Genomic DNA, 27,993 nt, shown 5'->3' on the forward strand with positions numbered 1-27,993 from the left:
CACATAAAGAGAACTCACTGGAAATTACTTTTAATATAGGCAAAGCAAAACTGCTCGTGAGTTGTAGGGTATGGTGGTGCCACAGACTAATCTGAACAGCTTCTGTTTCAGGTCTCTAAAGCAAGCATTCAGTAATTCACATTACATCAGTCATCTTTGGTAATACTGTACATTTGTGTCAGCCACTTGGTAAACATGAGTTCGGGATATTTACAGTATAATTCATCATAACTGCAAACTAATTGGAAAGTTGATGGAGCGTCCTCCAACTGTACATGAGATTGCTAAGGGAAGAGTTCAGACTAGCAACACTGAAATTACTTCACAGTTACATAGAAAAAAGTTACAATTCTTTGTCATAGAACATTACACAAGTTTGTTATTTTGTCTACAGATAAAGTAGGTTTGTAGTCAGGATTATTAAATTAACAGCAAAAAAGCTGCCTTTAAAAAAAATGTAAAGGAATGTGATTTAAAGCTAAGATCTTTGATTAAAGTATTTTTTCTAACCCTAAATTATTAAAATACAGAAAAAACTCATCATTATTTCAAAAATATGTATCTTTAAAAAAGAAGTTCCATTCCTTACAATGCAGTTTAAAACTAACATAGAAGGAATCAGTGCTACATTAAATACAGTCAGTAGCATTTGGATGGCATTATTCAAGTGTAATCTTATGTTTTCTTTGATATGGTCCAGCAATGGACTTCTCCTTGCTTTAATGTGTATTTGATGATCACTGAACTTTGCCCACTCATCCTGATGTGGGCTGTCCACACATACTGTGTTCACACTTAAGAGTCAGCATTTATGTACAATTTAAAAGCAGCACAGCTTTCCTACACCCTGCAGCTGTGCTCACTCCACTGCAGTACTGGAGCGAGCACAACAGCTCGGATATCTCAGGGAATGCATCATTGTTCTGAAAGGCCTTTTTTTCCCAGTTTTCTCAGGGGATGGCTCCTCATTATGTTTCTCAGCTGCCTCAGCAGGCACTGTCTGGAACTGTTCTATTTGAAACTCAAGATGTTTTTGAATGGCTACCCCGAGGACTTCTGGATCCACAGATGCCCCATACACTTCCCACGTCATTCCTTCATCATCCCATCTCACTTCACGAACTGGAGATTTGGGGGCCTCCAAGCCTTGCTCCAGGTTCACCTCTGGGAACACGTGTGAGTGACCTTCTGCTGCAGCTGCTGGGCTTGTTGCCACTGATTTGCATTCCATGGTTGGAAGAGTTTGTACCTCGGCATCTCTGCGCTCCAGAGCCGGTTTCAGGCCTTTGGTTATGTCATTCATAGAGGTCATAGTCCACATATCCTTAGTTGTCACTGCCATGTCTGCACATTGCTGGCTGCTCAGAGTAACCTGGGCAGCCTTGGCTTCTGGAGGAGCTCTCTCCTGTGGAGCAGGTTGCAGTTGTTCTTCAGGAATGTTACAGCACTTCAGGATTTTCTTGGCATCCAGGCCCGATTCACTTACTGAAGACACCAGCTTAGGATATGTCAGAATGTCAGAAGCAGAAAAGGAATGAAAGTAGCCAGGTGCTGCCTGCTCTTTTCCTGTCTCACTGGCAGAGCACACCAAGCGTGGGATGAGCTGGATGGATGGGATGGGCAAGGAGTGGCAATAGGCCGGGATGGTGGCGTCTGCCTTCAAGGCGTCCTGCCTGAGGCTGCAGGGCCCTGCTGAGTTGTTGTGAACTGTCACCACCATGGGGGAGTAGGCAGAGTTTGCAATACTACCATAAGTCAGACCACCATGAATAATCCCAGGGGCTTGACTGAACGTTGTCCTGTTTGGGAAACCATTTCCAGGCACGTGGGGTCCTAGAACAGCAGTGTGAAACGTGCCAGGATCTGTGTAAACAGTGGTGTTACGTGGAATACTGCCACTGTCAAAGGTATTTGTGGGTACTTGCTGGTCCCTAGGTAGGACTGGAAGATGAGTCACAAGGTTTTGATAGTGACATATACTTGGATTTGTTTCTGGTCCATATCTCTGAGTTTGGAAAGACATCCTAGCCTCTGGTGGACCATGCCTGCAGCCAGAAGAGCTGAGGTTGGAGTGAGTAGCACTGGTTTCTATGTGAGTGACATGAGCCTGCTGTTTGCAGCTGCAGGTTAGGTCTGAGTGGCTTCTCTGAAGGGCAGGTCCTGATTCTTCCATTTTACACATCCCTTGCTGGTGAACAAAGCAGGCTGAAGAAACATTCTCAGCAGTGCTGCTCTTCACACACATCTTAGTGTCCCCCACTCCCCAGGATGCTGAGGATTGTTCAGTGACAAGAACATGGTTTGTATTCTTAGTTCTTCCCTCTGAATGGTCATTGGCTGACTGGTCATTTATGGTTGGGACCTCTGATCCAAGTCCCACCATCCCAGGCTGTGAGGAGGACCATTCAGGACTCTGCACACTCCTTGCATCACTCCTGTTTTCCAGGATATGGCAGATGGTGCTGCTATGGCTTTTCTTCAGCTCCTGCTTGTTTTGCCTTTCCTCTAAACTCCTTGAGTGCCCAATACAGGCCAGATTTGAGGAGCTCTTGGACAGGGGGTGACTGTTGACATTTAAGAGACTGTGACAAGTAGAACTTAGTGAGTCCTGGTAGCAATGGGTGTGGAGCTGGTGGCTGTCAGATGACATGGCAAAAAACAGAGACCTGCAAGAAATGGTGGAAAAGTAAAAGACACAATTTAAGTAGGAAATAAATGTACTGGAAACTATAATCTCTACTGACCCTCTGCTTGGGCTTCTTGCCTTCCACAGTTCACAAGTACTTTCTAAAAAACACAGTACTCTAGTCTAAGTGTACTTAGACCAGTTTCCATTTTTGCTTTCTCCAAAGAGTTTTCCTCTAAATTAGATACAGGATTTTTTTTAAATTCTGGTGAGTTTTTTTCCAATTCATAAAACACAAAAGGAAAAAATCCTCCTTGGTTTCTATCTTTTAACAATAACTATCTCAACATTACCAAGTATCATCTCCCCAAATTCACTGGAGCCATTTTTGGGACATCCAGAGATGTCATGTAACTTAAGCAAAGACAGAAATATTTTCCAACTAGATATCTTTTTACCACAGTGGTCATTAAGCCAATGATATTAACTGTATCATCAAAACAACAACAAAAAGAGCTTAGCTTTTAGTCTCTTGACATCGTCATTTCAGAAGTGATCCAGTCACTGATGGAGCTTTTAAACCTTGAAGCTGCAACAACTGAACAAATTCTCCCTTTTCCCCATATCTTTCCTAACAAGCTTCCTGATATTTCATGTTACAAGATCACTGTTTCAGTCCACCATTTTCCCTGAGCCCACACAAGTGTAGAGCAGGTATGGACAAAGTTGTTTTGACCCCCTGTGACAGAGATGACATGAAACCCAAGGTAATGACTTCTACCAAGCCAGTGTGGGGTCACTGCCAGTGCTCCCAGAACAAATTATGCTGGGCAGCACTCCAGCTTGTGCTCATCTCTGGCACCACAGGAGCTGGCTGCAAAGAGGGACCCAGTGAAAGGCTGGAGGTGAAATTCCCCTCCCTCTGTAAGGAGGGTCTGCACCCCAGCACTGCCTCTGTTAAGGGTGCATGCTCAGGGCTCTCAGGCTGCTCACCTTTGCAAATCCACAAGTCCATGCTGGCTGTGGAAGGTGTGCACTCATAACACCAGAGGCAGGGTAAAAACAAAACAAGAAAATCTTTAACCAAAGCCTTGCAGTTCTTGTCCTTTTTTATAGTGCACTCAGTCATTTCTATTTTTAGAAAACCCTTGTTTCTACCAGGTGGTGCAACACCCTAGACATTATTAACAATTATGTTAGCAGTTTTAACATCTGAGGGGAGTTGTGATTGAAGATTTTGAATCTCACCAGATTTAGAGATCCATTTTTGTTGATTGAATCAGATCTTCCACTGATTGGCTACACATACTGCCTTGGTGTCACAGAGGTGTTGCAACATTTGTACAACTAAAGGTACCTTAATATGTTCATATATATCTATATATAACCACACAAATACATATATGTCTTTTCCATAAGAACTCACTGTGTTGAACAGAAAGATCCAGAGCATTTGTGCATTGCTTCCAGGCCAAGTACTACCAGATATTTTGTTGTGCAGATGTAGAGAGTGAAAGCCAGATTTTCTCATTTTAGACAACTTCCCCTCAGATATACTCCATGCACTCTGCCTCCTTAGCAGGTCTCTGACAGAAACCTGCACAATTTCCTGTGCACTATATCACTAAAATAAAATGAACGTGTGGAACAGGAAAGGTACATACACATGGTGAACAAAAGCACTCTGAAAATGTCACAAGGAAGTTCACTCCTACCATCAAGGACACCGTGGCTGCAAGGGCTCACATTCAGCACTCTCATATGTGATCCTTTTAAAGTGATATTCACAGGCTTCAAGTCACGTACCAGTGTAACAGACAAGAACATGCCTTTTGCTCCCTCTGCCAACCAAGAGCTCTACAGCTGATCCAGGCAGCTATCAGTGCTTGTAATTAATTCCATTTCCATTGTAAATGTCAGCAGGCTAACAGGCTGCAATTTTCCCATCACCTGCAATCCACTTGTGTTGGCTGTTTTCCATCATGAAATTAAATTGAGCATGACAACATTAAAAAATAGTAATATTTGCAATCACATTCTGACAAAAATTCTCATTGTGGGTTGTGTATCAGGGACTTGTGACCAGCAGCAATATCCTCTAGCACCGGGTTGCTCCAATTTGAACTGTAGGCAGAAAAAGGGTGAATTCCCATTCTTCATATTTGTTACCTCTCCTGCAGTCACTTCTGCACATGAGTATAGTCTGCACAGGGTTCAAAGGAGTCAAGAGGATTAAACACCAGAGCAATAGCTGCCTACAAGGTGAAAACCTTACATTTAATCTCTTTAAAAGATAACACCTGCAAAGGCTCTCACACACACCTGGATGAAACAACACTTACTAATGGCAATCCTCAGACACAAATATTGAGGCTCAGATGAAAGGAACCTTTGAACATATCCTGTTACAAATGATACAAGGCTGTAGGAAGCTTGAAGGGCTCCCTTACAAAGTTTACAGCATTCAAATACCTACATGTACACAGAAACCAGGGCTCTATTTGCTTTCTTTATGTAGCAATGGACATTGCTGCAGAAGCCTCTGTAACTGAAAGAAGTGATGTATTTGAAACTGATTTGTCACCTCATACCCAACACATTCAGATGGATGAAACAGACCAAACATAGTGACATCACTGAAAGCAACACCCAGGGTGATGCTGGCGAGGAAACCTTCAAAGAAAACTCAGAATAAATTTAATTTTGCCCCACTGCAGGTGAAATCATGACTGAACATGGGCCAATGTGACATATATTGCACATGCAGAATATTCTAACCAGCCACTCCCAACAGCATCTGAACATTGTTGCTCAGACAGACCAGTGCTCCACACCAGCATAATTGTAATAATTCTCCTATGGCCTTGTGCCTTCCCAAACTCTGCATTTCACATGTGCACTGCTGGCACTGATTGCTCAGGGTGCACAAAAATCCCCTGAGAAGAGGCCCAACACTGCACACACACATCCCACAGTGCCAGACCTCCCTCTGAGCCCAGGGTCCAGCCCATGGCTTCTGGGAAAGGCTGGGAAGCAGAAGGGTCCTTCTGGATGGGCCTTCCCACACCTCTGCCAGCGAGGGGTGGGTCACGTACAGAGAATGAGGTGCCAAACTTTTTAAAAATCCAACCCCAAAACATGGAACCCCTTCAATGGCACAGCCATGCAACTCCTTTGTATTTTGTGAATCAGCTAATCAGGAAAGGATTACTCACATGAAACATGGATAGAAGCACACTGATTTCGTGGGTACACAGGCACCCAACTTTCTCTGTGCATGCTGGGCAGAGCAGACTGCTTGGTTTAAGTCTCATTTTTAAAATGTAAAAATATAACTTATAGGAAAGGAATTTACTCAAAAATATCTACTTTAAGTTCTGAGTCTGTCTGAAAGATTTTGATTTGAAAGGAAATTCATACCTGAAATTCACACCAAAGGAAATTCACACCTGAATACACAAATAAAAAAGTATGAATTTTTGAGGCAGATACTCTGCTATGAATATATAGAAAATTGTTAGACAAGCAGAGAAAGGATTAGGATAGAAATGGAATTAACATCCACTATTTTTGGCTTAGCTTCAGATAGCTTATGAGGGGATCTAGGCTGCTTTCACTAATTCCACTGAACTACTTTAAAGCAACAAATGTGTATTTTGCTATGACTTATGATTAAAGTTTTGACCTATTTAATGCACCAGTAAATTTAGTCTCAAAATATTAAATACAATGTATGTTATCAATTGAAAGACATTCACTGTAAATTAATTATGATTCTAAAATCCTTCAATATTTTTGTACTCCACACACGTACTTTAATTGAAATTTTTACAACACTCTCATATTTTAGTTTGAAACTGTTCCCCCTCATCCTATCTGCCCATGAAAAAGTCCTTTTCCCTCTTTTTTAAGAACCCTCATTTAGTACTTTGTTACAATAGGAAGTTAAGAGCCAGTGAGGCAGTGCCAATCACCTGACATGTTGAACAACACAAGTTAGCTGCAGAATTTGGGAAGAGTCAGAGAAATGTAATACTATTTACTAGAAATATGCATGCAATGCCAGACACTTCTCTAAATCTTCCACAGTTATTTCTTCTTTATATAACTCTGATGGTCAACCCACAAGTCAAGAAGATTTGTAGTAATGACTGCAGCTGTTTCATCCATCTTCACTTGGCTGACCATACAAGAAAAAAAAATTTCCTTAATTTTATGATTTTAAAATCAACATCTGACTGCAAAATAAATCATAAAATCAAAGCCAGTTTCAGGGGTGAGAGCACTAATATGCAAATGTGGAATTTGGAAAAGCTAAACAATCTGATCCATACCACATTTTTGGATGATGATTTATTTTTGGATGCTGACCAGGACCCTCCATGGCAGCACTAGCCCTTTCAAAGACACTTTCTGAGAAGTGTTAGGGGGTTGCAAAGTCTTTGTCCTGAATCTGCTCCTTCATTTGCATCATTCTGGCCCTGCTGTGCAATAATCAACTGCACAAAGCAAGCACAGAATTTCTGCAACACCAAACTCCAAGACAAACACAATTATATTTTATACAAGAAGAATAGTGTAATTTTAATTAACTTAAGGAATATGCTTGAATAGAAAGCTGCTAGATACAGGTTCTTACCTTTATTTAATCTTATTACAAACACCATAAATAAATTATAAATTAAAAATTTATAAATTTGAAATGAAGAGCAGTTTATGGCTAAAATGATGTCACTTTAATTACACCCTAAGGGGCAGCAGTCACTTAGCCATAAACACTGCCGACCCCTGCCTGGGGTGCAAGACAGCACATTGAGGAAAAGCTGCCTTTCTGCCCCAACAGCCAAGCTCCCTCAGGTACCAGAAGCAATTCAGTGTATTCACACTGGGTTCTCTTCAGGCCTGGTATTTTACAATGTGGCCTCCTTACTGCAATCCATGACTAAACTTCTAAGATACATGCTTCATGTGGTAAAATAACATAAAAAGGAACATCATCTAATATGATATTCATTTCTTTTAGAGCTGTACTAATTTTAAAGAAACTTATACCATCAAAATAAAAAAAAATTAGAGTGTGCTTATGTCTAAAAATTGTCCTTGCTTGCTCACATGGAAAACTACTTGCACAAGATAAGAAAGATCTGTTTTGCTTTAGACAAAGATTGGCATGATAGCATTATGAGATCTGATGGCCTCTCCCTAACTACTGCTACTGAAGGAAATAGTTCATTAACAGTAATCACTAACATTTACATTGGGGAGGAATCAAACCACTCGAGAGGCATTGGCAAAACAGGATTAACCATGGTAAAAAGCTTAGAGATTCAAGTGTCTGGGATTAGAAGTTTTGCTGTTTTGCTGCTGCTGTTTTTAATTGTTATTTTATTTTGGTGAGGTGTAAGTGAAAGAAATAAACAGAGGAGTTACAGTAGGGGAAAATATATCACTTGTCAGGGAACATTAAAAAATTTCTCCAAATTCTGTCAATGCAAAAAATGATTTCTCTAAATTCTGTCAGCTAGATTAATAAAGACTCAGGTTGAGACCCCAATCACTTAACCTCTAATCCATCATCTTTCTGTAGGCTTTCCATTTTGGAATAGCATTATAAACAAACTATGCCTTGTTCAGTTTAATCTGCTAATGCCCTTTTGTAAATATTTTCTATCATCCTAAGTATTTCTAATATCAGTCAGATCTACAGGACAGGCTGGCTTGGGCATCCAGAGATACCAACAGACAAACACAACAGACATGGGCACACTGTATCCAAAGGAATGGGGTTGTTTCCCAGTTCTGCACTGCAAGAGGCACTGGGGACACTGGGGCCATGGCACTGGGACCATAATTCACAGGGAGGAGGGGGAGTGCACTTGGCAGGCTGGAAAACAGGAGAGCAGGAGAGCTGTGACCCTCAGTGCCCAGCACTGCCAAAGCAGAGACCTTGTGCCTGATGCCCTCCCAAGGCCACTGGTCATAACCTCATTAGTTTCTGCTAATTACTGCTTTGGCTGCCAGGCTTTCCTGAAACACTTCTGTCTTTTGCCCACCCTGTGCTGAGCACACTGGGCAGGTATCTCTGCAGTGACTGTGACAAGACTCAGAGTGAAGAGCCCCTTTACCCTGAGTGTTAATGAACCTCAGCTCTCTCCTTCCTGAGGCACAGCAGAGATCTCTTCCCCAAAGGCTGAGGGTGCCATGGGTGCCCTGGTTCTTCCCAGCAGCCTCAGCAGGAGATAACAAAAGAGTTACCACATCAGAAAATGAATGGATTCCAACATTTGCCCATGCATTCAGCTCAGTATGGAACAACAAGGCCACAGTGCCTACAGTTATCCCAACAGCTTGGAAGAGCCATGCAGGAGGGTCAGCATTCTCTTTTAAGGAGCAGGGCCAGCCCACAGACCCAGCACAGCCTGAATTCTAAAGATGAAAAAGGCTAAAATGAAAGTGCCAGGAGAAAGGAGCCTGATAGGGATGAACCAAAGGAGACAACTTCAGTGACACCTTCAGCTGAATTCCCAGGAAGGACAATTCACAGGGCTGTAAATATATTACTGGAAAATCAGAGAGAGAAGCACTCTGTCACAAGGGAGGCATGTGTTGGGACACTGTCCTGACACCACTACATGATTTACTACTGCAACATGTGGCATCTTCCTTGCCACCTTTTTAATTTAATCATCTATCCCAGAAACAACTTCAAAAATTTCTTGGACTTCATCTTTTTTTAGCAGAAGTTTATGAGCAAAACATTACTCCATGTGGAGATCCGCCTCAGCATACAAACTACCCTACAGTATACCCAACAGAGATATTGTACAGTCATGTTTTGATGCTCACTTTTACTGTTTGACAGCTCACTTCTTTAAAGCTCATCTCTTCAGTTAGAAGACTTAAAACTTTAATTACAAATTAAATATGATGACATGGTCATTTAATCAGCTGTTTTCACCAGCTGGGGCTTAAAAAAATCAAATATAATGACAGCAGGCAACACTGACCTAGAATCATGCTTACAGTGAATAGTGCATGCCTAAAATGTGGTATATTAATATAATTGTCTTTCTGGCTTAAGCAGAACAGAATTAAGCAAAATGAAACTGTTAATTCAGATGCCAGGATTATGCTGCTAAGAATTCATGGCTACTGATATCCACTGGTATTGCAGAAGTCCTGTGACAAAAATATTTGATAGTTTCTTTAGGAATTCATCTTTAATGTAGAAAATATGCAGTGGCCTATCCACATTTGGATTTATTTCAGAGACAGACACTAGTGAGCCTTTTCCTCTTTACAGCAGGGGGTCAAATCCTATTCCTTCACATGCTCCAACTTGGAGGAGACAGAATTGGTCTGGTGTTGAACAACTCATGCTCTTCAGAGCTCCACTTTTGTACCCTCTCTTCAGCCCTAAGCAGACCAGCTTCAAAGCAACCCCACCGACCTGGATCTCTGCAGAAGCACACGGCCATAGCTTTGCTCAGTAAGCCTCTGCCTGTCAGAGGCCCAAGCCTGCCAATGCGTGAATCACAGCTGCCTGGGCAGCAGCATGAATTTAAAATCATACAGAAAGCCAGAAGCATGCTTACAGCCTCCTTCCAATCTCAGAGTACAGCTGGATGCCAGTACAACCTGCACAAGAGGCCAGCAGTTTGCACATCCAACAAACTCCACCCAAACTGGCTAAGTGATTTGAATATCTGCTTGCAAATTCACATGTTTTAGTGAAAAATATTCAAGTAATAATTTTTGCTGTTTGCTTGAAAGCTTAACAGTGACAGTTAGAGGGAAGGGACAAACTCAGTTTATCCCCCCTGCCCTGTGGACACCCCAGTTTTAATGGCACTGCACTTCTGGGTGAGGGCAGTGGGACACCCCTCCCTGCCAGGTGAACACACCTGTGACAGCTAAAGCTGTGTCCCAGCTGTGTCAGAGGGTGCACAGTCTGTGTGTGTGTGCTCTGTGCTGGCTGCAAGGAGGCAGAAAAACACAGAGGTGAGCCTAACATGCCCAGCCTCCCCATAAAGCTCACTCCCTTGTCTCAGTGTTGTGCCAACAGAGATAAAAGCTTTACAACCAGCTGCAGTGGCAGACAAAGGAAGCTCAAATCTGCCTTAAGAATACTGAATATACAAACATAGCCACAAGCACAGCAGCTTTTCATGTTCACATATCATCCTTAATTGCAGGATGGCAATTCCTACAACAGCATCAAACAGTAATAATGGTGATATAAACAAAGGTCTCCAAATATCTCCATTAGGATAAAGACAATAGATTGAAGGATGCTTCACCAAAATAATTAAAGATGACTCATTATTCTTCAACATGTGATAGCTGAATTTCTTTCCTACCTAGAAAAACCTGGCAACTTACTTAGCAAAACCTAGAAATTTACCTTTATTGCTTGTTCCCCTGCTTCCCCCTGTGACTGAACACCATACAAGGGCCACAAAATCCCCTTAAATTCTTTATTTAAATAAGAGCATTTATGAACTGCATGGAAAACCTTGGAGAAAAAAATAATTCAAAACCACAATCCATCTACCTCTAGAAGCTGCTCTCAGTAATGGCAGAGAAAAGACTGACTTTGACATTGTGGACTGACAGAAAACTGACTTCCAGAACTTAAAAACAAATTGCTCAGTAATTAGAAAGAGGAAACAATTGCTTTCTAATTCTGTCTGTGCTCACTGACATAGTGTATGACCTTGAGCAAGTCATTCCCTTTGTGACTCAGTTTACTCATCTGTGACTCACAGATTAGATGCAGAAGCCCCTGATGTAGGTATTTAAAGGCTTAATTCATGATTGCAGAGCACTCTCAAATCCCAGAATAAGAGATATTAAATATAAGATGCTGAAGATAATGTATTCTGGCCCTTCTTTGGTAATATTTGGATTGGAAGAAATAAATAGTGCATCTCTACAGGAAATTCTTGTTGCACTTGCAGAAAACTCACCTTACCAGTAAAGGTCAGACACTATCTGTGCTTCAGCATAAGTTTAAAGCATCCCCTACAACTTTCCATCCAGCACAAGTAATCTCAAAGATTTCAAATACTCAAACTCAGCACAATTTTCTCATACAACACAAATTAGGTATTGTATGTATAAGCTCTCTATACAATATGCATGCTGAAAACATGTATATTGTATATGCATGGTATGTTAAGTAGCAATGATTAATTATTATAAGCAGCTTCATTAAACTTCCTAAGCAGAGTTGTCACAACTGCAGACCATGTTGTCTTGCACTTGTAGGCTTTTATTTACTAGGGTGAATTTCTCATTAAAAAGAGATTCTGTGACTAATTTATGCCTTCAGTTCACACTGCAAGCTGTCTTTTATACATCCTTAAGCTGGAAAAGAGCTGGCAACCTCTATCCAAGGGGCTAAGTATTGAAAAGAACTGAAAAGGGGACTAGCTAATCATGTTTCATAGCATTAAAAGGTGCCATTGTAGTATGAGGTAGCTTTGAAACTATTTAAAGAAGGAATATGGGAAGAAGAAGTTTTCATTTCAAACTTGGTGTTTTGTTTTAAAAAAACATTATGTCAAAGTGCAATTTCTGTCTCCCAAAAAAGATACCATCCCAATTCATCTGTGGTCAAATCAGACCTATGTAGGGAACTATTATTATAGTTTTCAGAGAACATCTGAAAGGGCTGCAAGGGAACACTTCCCTACTCTCTCAAGACTGAGAGAAGAAAAACATTAGAGCTTGGTTAGAAGAGAGCCCCTGCCTCCCAAGGCTTGATACCAGAGACTGTAAGGAGAAATAAACCCAAGACAGAGTAAAGTAACAGCCCAAAGCAGCAGAATAAAGTTTACAAATACTTTGTCAAATCCAAGTATGTGAAAGAGTTCCTCTAGAACTAATGTTTACACCCTACTCTGTGTAAACAAAGAAATTCCCCCTCCTCTTGGTTAATCTCAATCATAAACCAAGCTGCAGAAGTCTCCACTTCCTTATTAACATGTAATAATGTCAGAATCACAAAGTTTTGAGGTATAAATTTGAAACAACTCAAGAACCACGAGACAATTCAGTTCCTGTCATCATTCAGGTCTATGAAGATCCCACCTGTGTGACACAGACAACTAGAGAATAACTCCTCAGGCACCTGCTGCTAACTGCTAGCAACAAGATACTGATTATAAAGAATAAAGGCTCTGCTACAGGAATACTTTGCTTTTCAAACATTGGTTTGACCATATTCAAGACTCACACAGACAGAACCCTAAGAAATCTGGTCTGACCTCACAGCTGTTTCTGCTTTGAGCAGGAGATTGGAATAGATGAATTCACAAGGTCCCTTCAAAAATGACTTCTGAAAATTCTTTTCATAAATAGGTGCTTTTATCCATCAGTGCCAATGAATGTCATGTACCTTCTCAACCTAAGAAGCTGAAATGTGCAGCCATTTTGCAATACTAAACCACTTTTAATTGATTAGAAGAACCTGTACATTTTACTGAAACCTGAGACAGGAATGACTTTGGAAAGGAAGCACAAAGGTGATCTATAGAAAAGAGGCAGTGACTCCAAAAGTTTCTTTCCAATCCATTCGCACCTCTGCTGTTACTAAATCAACAAAATCACTCCACCCCTTTCACAGTTCAGAGGCCATTGAGAACCAAATAAAACTGCTATAACAAGATGTGTGTTTTTCCTTGATGTTTCAAGAAGCACTGATCTACCCTGCTCAGTCATTAACACCGAACTTTCCCAGCAGATTCTTAAAAAAACCAAAATCAGTTTATGAGAGTTAGGGTGGCTTTGTGCATTCATCATCTCTCCAATTTCCATGGCAGGTTTGCTTAGCTTGAGCTAGAAAGGAGATGGATCTTTCACTTCAGCTCAGAGGAACTGGTGTCTGTCAGTCTTCTGCACTGTTGACTGAAGTAAAGCTCTGCAAGTCAAATGAAGGTCTTACAACTGCTCAATCCCATTAACCTTCATTTGCACACTCAGGTGTGCCCTTGTTAAAGCTTAATTAGCAAATATTCTGCAGATGGAGAAAGACTCCTGCTCCTTCTGTACTACTTTCATACTTTTTTGTATGAAATCCACACTGTGCACAAGTCAAGCCATCATTTTGCAAGAGCTTCCCCACACAGGGACAGGCCAGTTGAAAGGTGATCTTTCTTATGAAGCTTTTTTTGGTGCAGAATGATGCTTGGCTATAACTCACATGCTTAATGCCCACACACCAAACTAGGAAAGACCTGGCTGATGTCAACTTCATTTAGTTGGTCTGACCCAATTCCCATGCTCTGAATACATCTACCCAAGCAGCCACAAAGTGATATTTTTTTGTGGTTCCTGTTACTAAAGATAATTTCTCAGAATTTTAACAGAATTTCTAAATGGAAGAGGCCATCTTCTTCCCAACAATCTCCTAAGCAATCTTAGCAAATACTCCTAAAGGAGAGTTCTTAACATACAGATGGACTACAACCTGCACAGCTATAGATTAATTCAATTGTTATAAGGCATCCATAGGAAATATTGCATCAAATTACCTTAACCAGAGAAAAGCTCAGCAGTATCTTTCAGTTCACTGCCTTCTCATTGTATCCCTCATGCAGATATTCCTGACCACTGTACTCCAACATTTATTTTCATTCTCCCCCTCATTTTGCTTTTACAGAAAAGATCTCTCTCAGAACTGAAACACCCCCAACCCCACCAGAAAAAAAAAGAAAAATAAAAAAGGTTATTTAGAAGTTTGTTTCATTTACATCTTCCAGAATCTTAATATCCCAGAGAGATACTGTGTATGCATACAGCTTTACTGTTTACACCAGTTAAAAATCTCTTATTTCTGTACAAGGAAGCTGCAAGAATTAACTAAAAGGCCAGTGCCTGCAGTCCCTATGGTGAGGCTCATGGCCATGGAAATTGATTTAAGGAAAAAAAAAGAGTTCAAGGCTCTCAAGGAAAGTAAAGTGCAACACCACTTGCAGCCTGATTCCTGCTGGACTGTTGCTCTTGGTCCAAAAGGGTTTAGACTAGAAGCAATGAAATATCACACACACCTGCCAAAGATACTTGCTGCAACAAAAATATTGGTATGATAAGAAAAATATTTTTTTCTGATTCATTGGGAAAAATACTTGCAGAACAAATACCATTAACAGGTATCTTTCAAGTCCCTAGCCTTGGAAAGCATCATTCCTAGGCTGCATTCTCCTGCAAAATGTGTAACAGCTTGCAATATTCAAAACCAAGGGACCAGAGTGAAGTACACTGCATCCTCATCTAAAAACATGAACTCCAGGGCAAAGGAATGAGCAATTTAGTCTCTCTAACCTCAAGAAGAGTCCACTGGAGAAGAAACAGGATTTGGTTGCTGTTCTGCTCAGAAATAACCTGCCTGCAGTCAGGTGTAACAGTATCTCACTGGTACAAGCAAATACCTCTGCTCATCTGCAGTGGTTTAAAGCTACCTCCAATTTACCCTTTGTCATTGCCCTAACAGAAAGAAAGAAAGAAAATCAAACTTCTGAAGTCCAGTGATGCTCAATAACAATTTTCCTCTGTTTTACCCTCCCTCATACATGTTTATTTTCCAAGTGCAGTTTGAATATGCGTAGTTTACTATGGAAGGAAAAATGTGGACTTGACACGGTTATCTGATGGAAATGTATGACATTTTGTATTATAAACTAACTCTGACGCTGCAGGGCCATATACAATTTACTGCTCTTGTTTAAGCAGCCCAAAATAACTGTCAGATAAACTAAATTGCAATTCCAGCTTTCCCTGGAGTACAGTTAAAATGTCTGGACAATAAAAATCAACAAAGCCTGATAAGTGGAGAAATGTTTATGAAGTAATCAAGACATGGCATGAAAACACAAAGCCCTCATCTAATCCACCCTCCTAAATGAAAACTTCTCCAAACCTAATTGTTTTACACAGAGACTCCATGCAGAGGTCTCTAAACTCAGATCTTACTACAGTCAATGTACTGCAAGCATTCATTGCACTAAAACATGCAAACAACCATCTGCAAGCTTTCATCAATCTCTTGGGGCAAGAAAACCACTGATAGTTTTGTATTTTGTATGAAATTATTACTTAGAAACATGAGTCAATGGAAGAAAGGCAGATTTTGATCTATATAAGATCCATCTCACTTATGTCTGAGATCAACATCTTGAAAAATGCATTTATTTTCTCATTCCCATCACCTTTCATGCTTAGAGTTCTCTAAATGGAAATAACTGCTTGCTGCCCCCTCCCTTTTCCATCTTCCCCTAAAATCCAGGAGTGCATCAACACAGACTCTTGCTTTTAATCACAACATATACAGAAAACAGTCTTCTAAGGATTCTGATACAAAATATTAATCTAGTGACAATAAAAAGCCAAACCAAATCAAATTTGTGACTTTGGGAAAAACATATTTTGGTTTAAGAGAAAAATTTTATTTGCCATTTTAAATAGCAATTGACCATTTATCAAGGAAGGTAACGTGCAAAACAAAGCTGATATGCAGAAAGCACTGAAATATTCCTCAGATTTTTTTAGTGTTGGATATTCCTAGGAATTTAAAAAACATATGGTACATATGGTGGAAAGCAGTAAGGTAAATTATTCTCTGGCACATTAGTACTAAAAGGCAGAAATTTAAAGCAATAAAATTTACACTTTTTTCTTATTTTTAGTATCCAAACACTAACATGCACACAAGAGATAACCAAAAAGCATCTTCATAAACTCACAGATGTGCAGAGGAATAAGATGAACAAGCTTATAGGGTTTTTCTCCCCCAAAGAAACAGTGACATGTATACTCTGGAAATAATTACTATAAGACAAACACATACACATGAAAGTGAAAGACATCAGCACAAAAAAACCCCACCTTCTACAGAACTACATTAAATTCAATTAAAGCTCAGGGTCATAGTTCCCATCATTTCAGAAAAAGAGAAAGCTACCATTTCCTGGGATTTTCAGAGCAGCTATCAAGCCCCTGCTGCCAAGACAGCACTTACAGAAGCCTGGCTCTGTCTCTGTGCAGCTCCTCTCCCTTCCCTTCCCCTGCTTTGTTCCTCTGCTGGCAAAGCAGAGAGGGCTCGGTGTCCTTACAGCAGACAGAGAACTGCCGTGGTCCTTACCTTCCCCCCACTCAGAGATTGCACATCCAGCTCCCCTGCACAAGTTACTTGGAGGGCATTTAAAAACAGATGCTCAGAAATCTGAGGAGAACAAAAGCCCAAGGAGTTCAGATTTCCTCTCCTTGATCCGCCTGATGCTGTTGACACTAAGGTGAGCATATGAGAAGGGGAAGGAGGTGGGATTGTCAGAGAGCATCAAAGGCAGGAGATTGGGAGATGGGGTTCCCTCTGCCTCGACGTGGCTCCCCCCTTGGCTGGAGAGGAAATAAAATGGAGCCCAGGAGGGAGGGAGAGAGATAATCCTGCAGCTTCATCTGATTAGAGAAACTGGGCCTGTGCAGAGCTGGCAATGCTGCTGGGGAAGCACAGGGAGGGGAGGCACACAGGGGCAGGAAGAGGAGGAGCAGAGGGGGAGGAATAAAATTGTAAGGGTTAAAGGAAAATTATAAAAGGTATACAAAGGAGCTGACTCCTGGGCCAAGGCATCCTGGTACGTGTTCAATATCAACCCTGATATAAAGGTGAAATCACCAGTAGGAAATGCCCATTGCTTCTGGTAACGTGGAACAATCAGGAGGAAAACAAATCAAACCCCAAGCCCAGAATGCATCCATCCTGTGGGCACAGACTGGGAACAAGGATGTTCCCATGGACTGCAAAGAGTGAGATTGTTTGTGCTGAGCAGGGAGAAATGGAAAAAGCAGTATCCTACAGATAATTATCTAGATTGTGCCAAACAGGACACAATTTAGAAACCATTTTCTATTGCATGCCATTTTCCAGAACCTGTTTCCACTTACTCACACACATCTTAGTTGAACCAAAGTGACTTCCAAGGAGCTCATGCCAACACACACATCGAGGAGCTCACAGCTGAGGCTGCCCTCCCACAAGGCTCCCACTTGTGCCACCCCCTCTCCCACAGCTGGCACAGCTATTTCTGGGCTCACAGGTGCCCACAGAGCGTGGCCATCCCCACCGCTGTGGTGCTGCAGCCCTCGGGGGATGCCAGCCTGCCCTCCCTGCAGCGCTGTGTCCTCACCCTCAGCCTGACACAGGGGCTCAGCCAGGCATGGGCAGGGTGCTGGGGATGCTGCCATTGAGCATCCCCCACCCCTTCCTCACCCAACAGGAATATCCTGCCTTGAGGAGACAGGCACACAGCTCCTCCAAGCTGCCAGATGTGACCTGTGGTGCACCAGGGAACATCAAGGACAGATGTGACCAGAGGAGTCTCGTCCCCATCCACAGTGGCCCATTTTTGTATAGAATTTCCTCTTTTGCTCACCTTTATGAGACTAAACTCAGTCCTTTCCCAAGGATCACTCCAAATTTCCACATTGTGAGCGGCTTTTATTCTTTTCTGGCCTATTCCCTTCATTTAGAACTTGACACAAGGGAGGGTGATTGGATCTCTAATGGAACAAGGAGAAGGATGCCAAAACATCAGAAAAGAAGCCTTTCAAGTCCTCTTTCTTTCTGTTCAGGAAGCAGTTAATAATTCTTGTAAACCACTTCCAGCAGTTCTCAGTTTGCTCCTAAGCCTTCACCAATATCCTCCTATCAGGCCTAGCTCAGCTGAGAGAGGGGGATCAACACCCCTCCCCAATGCTTTTAGGAATGTACAGTTGCTCCCTGAGTCTCCAGAATGGGCTCAAACCCAGTAATTTCCTGTGTGCTCCCCGGCTTTGTTCCTAAGATGCACATCCCCACAGAGTCACTGAGCAATCCCACCCTCAGGCTGCAGGTCAGGAAGCATCTGGGGGGTTAGGAGCCATGCACGGGTCAGCAGCAGCTTTCTGGCTGCATTATTTTACCTGCCATGTGTCACAGCAGTGAAGCAGAGTAGGCACTTGCAGCCAGCTCTTTGTGCTGACCTTGACATCCTTCCTGCCAGGCTGGAAACAGAAGTCCCTTGAACCCTGGATGTTCCTTCCAGCACATCCTTCCAGCATTCCTGCTGGCCCAGGATCACGCCCAGTGACTCTTCACATCCCATGGTATGGGCCTGCAGTGGTGCTGCAGGGAGAGGGCAGCTCTACATCTTCCTCTTTTATTCCAGCAAAAGACCTTTGGCTGCCATGGTGAGACACACCCCTGGCACCTGCAGCTACTCCAACATTGTTCCAGTGCCAGTGGCCAGCCATGGAACAACTCAGTACGACCCTTCCACTCCAAGGCAACTTCCAAATGAGTGCCAGGTTGCCCAAATGACATCCCAAGAACATAGAAAAGATAAAATGAGAGGACAATACTGCACTTAGCTTTTCCCCTAAACCCTTTACAGAATGGACTTGCAGGGCTTTCTTGTCCCAGATTTCTCTGTCCAGCAAGGTAGACTATTTTCATTGAAAGCATCACAATGTGCTTACTGGAAGATACTGGTGACCAACTTTTACATCAACAGGTCACAAATCTGAGCATCCACAATGCAATTGGCATACAGCTTTCTCATTCTACATTTGATGAGAAAAGGTGTACAACTGCCTCAAATTCAGATCTGGAGAATTCATTCTTGTATCTTTCTTTAAGAAAGCTGATAGTTAAAGGAAGCTGAGAAATCAGTAGCCTACAGATCCATTAGGCCAAATCCAGACAATGCTGATGAATTTCTTCTGAGGAGAAGGACAGCATTATTTTTCAAGAGAATGATTTCAGAACAGTTTTGTCACTATGGCTCAGCCTGACTAGCATTCATGTTTTCCTGAGAACTCCCAGACATGTGAGAATGTGTATAATTTCATGAAATTAAAGTCCTATGTCCAGCCATGGAAGAAAGCTTTCAGAATTACTCTTTACTGATTTGGGTGCTTGAGGGTCATATGAAAGCAAGCCACCAGCCCCCTGACTTTGAGTCACCTGGTGTGAGGAGAGGCAGCCAGCTCTGCCTGCCTGCTGAAGGGCACCACCCAGGCAGAGCTTTGGACTTGCAGGCCAGCTTTTGTCAGTCTCCATCCAGGCAACAAGGGCTTCTACATTTAAGAGAAGTCCAGTCCAAACCCAAAAACCCTTTATCTAACCTAAAATCCACTTTGGCCATCTGCTCCTCTTCAGAAGAGGAAATGGGGTAGGAAAACCATCCTGATTGCTTGGTGCCTCCTGAAACCAGGTACTGAAGCCCTTCTCTCACCCCTTCCCATTTATAACCCCACAGTATTTTCCTGCACTGCCTGGTCTGCTGTCATTTAGAGCAACTTTGTCCTGCCAGGTGGGTGACCTGAACCCACCCACACTGTGCCTTCTGAACTCCTCCATCAGCCCTGAACCTGCCCAGCTCTGCTGCTCTTTGTGGGGCAGGCTGGAATGCCCACAAACACTGCCTGAAATTTGTTTACATCTCTGTCTGGAGGCTCTGCATGGAAACCCTGCAAGGCTTGATATTTGTTGTCTCTTGATTCAAAGCCACTTAAGCCAGTGAAACTGCACCTTCCACCAGGCAGATTTTATCTTAATGCATTTCTGGGATATATTCTAGTCTTCCACAATAAGGCAGCCCTCCAGGAACAATATGCTGTCTTGTGGGTAACACTGCTCATTTGCCTGAATGTCATCTGCCACAGCCAATTTGGATCAGGTTTTGGATTTCTCCATTGTAAAGTATTTTTGAGGGTTTCTGAAGAATAACAGCCCCTTAGCACAGTCTGGGAGAGCCTTCAAGATAATAACTAATGCACCATGGGCAAATTTAACTTTTTCTATGCCTATAACCAGTCAGAAGCTCTCCATTCCACATACTATTTTTCCCTTATTGAAATTGGAATTCTGTATGCAGCGCAAGTTTTTAGTTTTCACTTATACTGAGACACCCAAAATAATTCCAGTCAGTCAGGTGTAGGAGCTAGCACAGCAAGTGTTCACACACACACTCAAGGCAACTGAAATGCACAGAGATTATTTAAAAACATGAAAGTGACCATCACCTTCCATTTGACATAAACAGCAGGGTTATTTCTAACAGAGTTCTATAAAGAAGGCAATTCTGTCAGGTAAGTGATATCACATTAACTTCAAACCTTCCAACACATCCCAATTCATCACCACAAACATCATTCCATGAGGCTATGTGCCACATTTCTAACAGGTCTGTCAACCTAATTTGTCTGTAAACACTCATATAGAGTTTTGGGCATAAATATAAACACTATATAGAGTGTCTCTATCCAGCAAGCATCATGACAAGTTTTGCTTCTTGTGCCTGGGAGAAGACAACTGTTGGTTAGATATCTCAATTATAGCAGGCATGATCTCTGAATAAGCCTCTATTCTGCAATTTTATTTGATTTGTGTGGGTTTATCTCAAAGTCTCCATGAAAACTGCCAGGTCACCTACATTTATCTTCATTGGGAATAATGCTGTAACACTACTGACATGACTTTTTCCAAGGAGCAACATAGATGCACTTCTCTTCTTTGCAGAATTAATCTTTTTGAAAGCTGTCAGAATTTTTAGACCTGTGAAAACTGGTGGTTTTGAGCTCTGTCATCTCCTTTCTTTTTCATCTTGGGTATAAGAGCAGCTTTCTCAACAAAGCAGACCAGTTCTTTTGCCTTTATTTTACCTTGGCAGTTAGTGAGGCAGCCCACTGATAACAAACAATGTACTTCAAAGACTTAGCAAATCTCTACAAAGCACAACTTTTAGTTTGGTTATCAAATAAATAGAACAGTAGCTTTTGGAGAATGAAAACAAGCTCCCTTTTTAAAGCATATTTTGCAATAAGCCAAAGATGATATTGCACAAAACCTTACATCTCCTCTTAAATCAGGGGACTATCACATGGACACTCTGCTGCCCTACTTCTCCCAGCTGTCATTTCCTCCCATGCACAACCACTGGAATGTCTTCCCTATACTTCTTTAATATCCATTAGCAGAAAGCAATAAATAATTGCACCAAAAAACCAACCCTTCAATCCAGTTTTGGGGTAGCTTTAAGCTGCCTTTCATGCAATAAGGGCTTTGGCCTTTTGATAATTTAATCACATCTCTTCACCCTGCATTTGATTGCTAGTCTTCCATCTGTTCTGTAGTCTCAACTGAAAAGGAGGAAAGCCAGGACCACATGAGCAGGCAGAGCTCCCAGGGTCTGCTTCCAGAAAAAAATCCCACTGCAGAACCACCACACTTTGAGAAGTCACCACCAATACTCTCCTTATGTGTCTTGCCCACCAGGACACTGTTGCAAGTTTGAATCTGACTTTTTTTTTTTCAAAACTACATTCATGTAGATACTAAAGTGTCCTTGGTTTACTTCTGCAAATGGTGTCATTAAAAATAAAATTACTTGGTCTTTGAACAACACAGTATGAGAGTCTGTTCTAGATGTTAACTGGTGCCCAGGGCTGAGGGCTATGAACAAAGCCTGCTGTAGAGAGAGTTTGCTTTACTTAATGGGAGTTAAGCATCAAATAAAGACTTGAACTCTGATGCCTCAATTCCCATATGTAAAATGATGAAATGGGATCAGCAAGAAGCTGGGGAAAGTGCAAAGGAAAACACTACACAAGAGGAAAGTTCTGCAGCCTGGGAGCATAATTTGCCTCACACACTTTGAAAAAATGCAGCTCTGCAGCTCCAAGAAAGGCTTTGTTTTCCCATGTGACCTGCAATATTCCCAAACAACTCAGACCACAGCCATCCTAATTTATCATGGCCTGTGAATCAGCTCCAGTCCACTCAAAATTCCTAATCCAGACTCCCTTTCCCTGGACAACAGGCCTGGGTAACATATCCATCCTCATTTCTTCCCCATGGAGCAGGAGCTGCTTATCCTGGTCTCCCTGACTTCCTCCAGGATATTCTGAGGAGAGAATATCATGGAAGGAAGAGGGACTTAGGAAAGTTGGGGGGAAATTTGAAGAGGGTCTGGATCTAGTCCCTGGGGCTGCCTATAGTGAACCAGTCACCTAAGAGGCACAATGATCCTTGGTTAAATGAAACAGAATTATTGTACAACCAATACACCAGAGTCACATCTCAAATTAGACAGGAGCTGAGAGCAACCCCACTATATATTAAATAAGGCTTGCTGCACTAAGCCCAACATTTCAGAGCAGCCCCACTGTAAGAGAACAATGCTATTTCAAATGTATCCAGTGTCAGAGGCACTCCAGCAACATGGAGTGTAAGCCCCAGGCTAGCTCTGCCTGCAATAATCTGCAGGCTTGACTGTGTGACAGATTGAAATGCAGTAATAGTGTTTATGCAACTAATTCTTGTTCTAATCTATTAGTTTATGTAACCTTTGCTCATGGACATACTGACTCATAGGTCTCAGGAATCTGAAGAAAATCTCCTTTAACTCTCTCCCATCCTTCAACCCAATACACAGGTTGTCAGAGATCTTGTTCATTCTCTTTGAGGAAAAATTATGTTGGCAATGGGAAAAAAGGTACCAGTTAAATTTCTCAAAACCTGTGTACTTCTCCATGCATACCAATGAAGTCATGTAATAAGCTCACCTGTGATGTGCAGGTGTCCTTCAGGTTAGCATTTCCAGCCACAGCATGTACCATTTGAGCTGGGAAAGGCACAGCAATTGTTTGTTTAGCTCCTACAGAGAAAAATTACTACTTTCTGGCATTTACTTTTTTTTTTTTTTTCCTGAGTAAAGCAAGGCAACAATATCTGTGTCAGTGACACTTATTCTTCCTAGCCTGAAAGATTTATTTTCATTCTTCTCATATTTCTTGTATTTCCTAGAACATTCTTACATCTATTTTAAGTGAAGAGCTAACCACAGGAACAGTGTGCAGAATTCCTCCTTCAGCAGTCACAACTCTAGTGATTACCACACAAAACATGCCCACATCAGCTTATTTTATCCTTTTTGGCTAGGCACTAATATAGATTTTGAAAGGATTGGAGTCAGATCAACCCTTTCTGAGTTTTTTGGGTTGTGAGGTTTTTATGTTTGTTTGGGGGTTTTTTGTTTTGTTTTTGGGGGGGTTTTCTTTGTGGGGGTTTTTTGTTTTGTTTTTTTTTTGGGGGGGGGGTTGGGTTTTTTTTTGTTGTTGTTGTTGTTTTGCCTAGGGGTTTTTTTGTTCTTTTTTTGCGTGGGCTTTTTGGGTTTTTTTGTTGCCACTGGAATAGTTCACACAGCTGCTGCAATGTTGCCCTCATGACACTCGCTAAGCGCCCTACACCTGATTTAATTTCTAACCCTTGGTATCGAGGATTCCTACACAGACCAAACCTGATTGATATCAACTGAAATCTAAAGTATTTGGAGCCAAACCCCATGGTATTGGGTGCATTTAGGAGACATCATCATGCATTTCTGATGCATGCTGGACACTACCAGTACCAGATAAATACTCTGTAAGTGGACCAGGCATTCCTCATTCCTTGGCGCAAAAGCAGCGTAAGAATGGGCAGAGTGCCTCTCTCCAGTAGTGCCTCTGCTCGTGGGGTGGTGCCCCAGTGGGTTCCTGATCACACTGAAGCGTTTGCTCAGGCAGAGCCAGGAGCTGGTCCCAGGGAGCTCGGTCAGTTCCAGCTCTGTCCTGTGGGGCCCCTTGCCAAGGAAATCCAGCAGGGACAGCCCCAGGACGGCGCCCGCTGGCCCCCTCCTGGCCACTGCGCAAAGACAAAGGCATCGCTCACCCCCGTCAAAGAACCGCTGCATTATATGAAAGGTTTACTCTTTTTTTCCTGCAATCAGCATTTCCATTTTTTATTCTTACATCTTTGACCCTCAAGATCTCCCTACTGTCTTTCCCAGGATTCTGAGCAACCTTTAATTCTTTTTAAACACAAAAATGTATGGGATGACACCTATAAATCCGTGGCTGCTATACAGAGAGCAGTTTTAGGTGCACTGCAGAAACATCTTTAAGTTAGAGGAAACAGATCTACAGCTTTCAGTATCTGATTCAGTAAATGCTTCCAAAAGGAAACATCACCTTTTGCTCTCAGTTAAAAGCTTGCATCCCCTAAGGTTGTACCTTGGGGCTGTATTACACATGGTGTAATTGCTCTGCCACATACATGATTTTGTGCTTCCCTGCAAACCTTAAGATGGATTAGTGTCTACAGATTCACCTGCCTGCTCAGCAATCCCTCCCTATTTGTCTAATTCACATTATGTCTGGCTTAAATTCATTATCCCTCACTCAGAGAGGGTGAGGCTTAGGAAAAACTGTCTAAAATAAACACCAGTCTTGCCTTAGGGCAATTTCTGTTGTTCACTACAGCTGTGTGAACAGGTCATTTTTCATGTGTACACACACAATCTTGCAAGGTCCTGCCAAAGTTATTGAGTTTAGATTACTCTTATCAAGGCTGGGAAGTGTACAAAACTGGAACAAAAAGTCAGATATTGCCCCCAAAAATCTTTAAAACCATGCAAGCCAAAGCTACACAAGTAGTTTTCTCTGCAAAAGTCTCTACTTGTACATATTATCTCTGAGCTTGGAGTTTATTAATAAAGTAATTTTGAAAGGAACATTTTGTGTTCTTATGTTCTTGAAACATCAACAGCCAGCTAACTCTTAATGCAATTTACATTACAAAAAACCCTTGCAACCATAAGAACACATTCTAGTAAAAGCAAACTTGAAATTCCTACTATAAAACACAGGAAAGAAAAGTTATTAGAAAGGAATAAAAGTTCATATTTTTCCATTTTGCTTCATACATTCAAAAAAGGTCACCTTTAAAGAACTTTTTACTTTGCTCTACTATTTGCACCGAAGCCCAGCTTTGGACAGGAGGTGGTGCTATAGTCTGTGTAAATTTTGTTATTAGGCAACACCAACAGTTAAAGATTACTAAAAGGAAAAGGTAAAGAAAGAGAAACACTCTAAATCCTGTAGAAGTGCTGGCATGCATACTTTACCTACAGTTGCTTTCATATCAGCAGGTATTCTGTAACAGTGCTAAAAAGTTTTGTAAGAAGGCACTAAAATATTTGTGTCTGTCAAGGATTTCAAATACCTAGCAAAACATGATTATCAAAGCATGGAAAAAATCTGTTATGCACAGCTCTGGGCAAGCTGTAACAGTTTTTATGTGGCCAAGGCTCTGTTAAGCAGCTCTGGGCCATGAGGAAACTGATGGAACAGTGGAAGATTTTTGCAGCTCCAGTGAGAACATTCTGTCTGCCTCTCCCTGAAGAATGCCAGGTTAGCTGCAGGGTCAGATTTACTGGGCCAAGATGAAATGCCAGATTAGGAATCCAAACCCCATGCCTAGGTTAATGCTCTTTCCCCCTCTCTCCTTTCTTCTTTTGCTGTCTTTCTCCTCATGCTCATCCAGAAGTACCAAACATGGCATCTTCTGAAGACTTTTTTCTTGCTGTCCATGTTGCCCTGTCTCTATCCCCATTTTCCACCTGTAACTTTACTGGGAGAGCTGTTCTGGATTGCAGTCTGCTTGACAGTGACGACCATCAGCAGCCAAGCTGAGAGAAAACAATTGTGGAAGACTGGTTCCCTTCTGGCTGCACTTCCTCTCCCATTCTCATATTTTCTTTAGAAAGGAAACTAACAAATGACTCCCAGAATGGATCCAAGGGGTGTTTTCTAAGAGAGTAGATCTTTCACATATTCCTTTCTGAAACTATCAATTATCCATAGCCTGCTAAAGCCAAGAACTAGGTGTCAGACCAAGGCCAACAGCAGATTGTGGGAGAAATTCTTATCTCAGTTACACAAGTCTGGATCTGGAGGAACTCCAGTTATTAAACAATCTGTAAAATTAGGATAACAATAAGTATTATTTCAAAAAGGTTTGTGATGGTTAACTACTAGTAATTAATGCTGGTATAGAAATCAGGCAATGGTTGCCTGGAAATGAAAGGCACTATAGAAATTCTAAGTACTCATTATTTCTGCCATTTGCAATTAGACTTTTCAATGTAATCTATTTGTTGTAGTCAGGGTGCCCATCAATGCTCCCTGCAGATCTCAATCTATTGTTCCTGAATAATTCACCAGTCTCAATAACATTAGTTCACATTTAATTGGGGAAAAAAAAAGCTTACCTCTTTCTAGATGCCATTACAGATGAAGGTACCACCAACATGAAAGTCAAAATTCCCAAACACAAGGGAGTGGGTGTGAAGGCAGAATAACTTGAACATATTTCACTTGAAATGGATGGACCTGAAGATCATTTTACAACTACAAAATGGGATTAAAAAAAAAATCCTTTTATTGAATGGGATCTGTTGAAGCTTTAAGATTATTAATAAATAATAGTAGGAGTTAGACTTCAGTGTAAAATGATGCTATACTTTCCTTTCTAAAGACCTATTGATGCTTGTGATCCTACAGCTGTATCTTCTTTAAATACTTCTCTATCTTTGTTCCTATACACAACTTTAAGTAATTACATACAATCAAATTAATTGTAAATCAGAACTGGATAAAAAGGTTTATATGTCAAGTAAATATTTGATTTTTTCAAAGATATCCAACTTAAAAAATACATATGTTGAATTTCATCCAGTGCAGTGGGAATTACATGAATATATGATAAATTATTTGCTGTTACTTAGATAGGTGTCAAATAAGCATTGTGACATCCCTGTTTTAAGGTAACACACTTCAAAAAATTGTTTTGTGACAGAATTTTTAAGTGGTCTTTTAAAGCTCAAGGTTTGACTCTAAGATGTCCCTGGATAGGGAGACTGAAAAATGTGTATGTTACAAAATATGCATCAGAAATACTGAATATTTATAGTACAATATCTAGGTCCACAAAACATGAAACTCTTATGTGTTCAGGGATTTAGGCTAAGAAGGAGGCTGCACTCAGAGATAAAGGAAGGAATAGTTGTGTTTCATGTCCTGTATTTATTCTGATTTCTAGCTGTGGCAAGAACTCAGCACAGAAAGACTGGAACGGGGAACTTCACAGTAGAGCAGAAAATCAAACTGAAAGCTCCCTGCTCAACAGCTTTGCCATTACCTCCTTCCACAGGAACTTGGGGAGGGCAGGATCTGCCCCTCCAGGTCATGGTGTCCCATCCCAGGCTCACTGGAACAGGAGCTGAATCAGCAGATGGTTCCTGGCTATGGCTTCCCAGATGTCCAAGCTCCCACAGCTCCACGCAGGCAGCACAGCTTGTGTGGGAGCCAGAGCACCTGGCACGGATCACTTCACTGGGCAGCAGGGCTCTGAAAGCAATCAGGTGTTCACAGCAGCTTCAGCACTCCTCACACAGCCACAAAAGTGAGCAAGAGCAAGAGCACTGCAAGAGAAAGCAGGCAGTTGTTGT

The 27,993-nt window shown here is 41.6% G+C and overlaps 1 protein-coding gene across 3 annotated transcripts; it reads right to left on the reverse strand.

Annotated features, from left to right (window-relative positions):
• Positions 1-14: 14 nt before the first annotated feature.
• GPRIN2 (G protein regulated inducer of neurite outgrowth 2) lies at positions 15-27,993 on the reverse strand. Of its 3 annotated transcripts, XM_077183313.1 has the most exons (3): positions 27,684-27,993; positions 26,755-26,893; positions 15-2,666 (listed from the first exon to the last, which is right to left on the reverse strand). In XM_077183313.1, exons 2-3 carry the CDS (start codon positions 26,793-26,795, stop codon positions 860-862), a joined length of 1,848 nt encoding a protein of 615 aa, XP_077039428.1. In that variant the 5' UTR covers positions 26,796-26,893; positions 27,684-27,993; the 3' UTR covers positions 15-859. The 3 variants fall into 3 exon arrangements, with proteins under 3 accessions (XP_077039428.1, XP_077039429.1, XP_054493540.2); XM_077183314.1 differs by lacking the exons at positions 26,755-26,893; positions 27,684-27,993 and adding an exon at positions 23,231-23,291; XM_054637565.2 differs by lacking the exons at positions 26,755-26,893; positions 27,684-27,993 and adding an exon at positions 16,770-17,138.

The sequence above is a fragment of the Agelaius phoeniceus genome, chromosome 9 (genome assembly GCF_051311805.1).
Source record: "Agelaius phoeniceus isolate bAgePho1 chromosome 9, bAgePho1.hap1, whole genome shotgun sequence".
NCBI classification, from domain to species: Eukaryota; Metazoa; Chordata; class Aves; order Passeriformes; family Icteridae; genus Agelaius; species Agelaius phoeniceus.

What these genes read in the sequence shown, in the direction of transcription:
- GPRIN2 (XM_077183313.1), bottom strand. Translation starts at nt 26,795, where the DNA reads ATGTTGGTGGTACCTTCATCTGTAATGGCATCTAGAAAGAG. An exon ending in GTAATGGCATCTAGAAAGAG is followed by an intron (nt 2,667 to 26,754) that starts GTAAGCTTTTTT and finishes CATTTCTTGCAG; the next exon opens with GTCTCTGTTTTTTGCCATGT.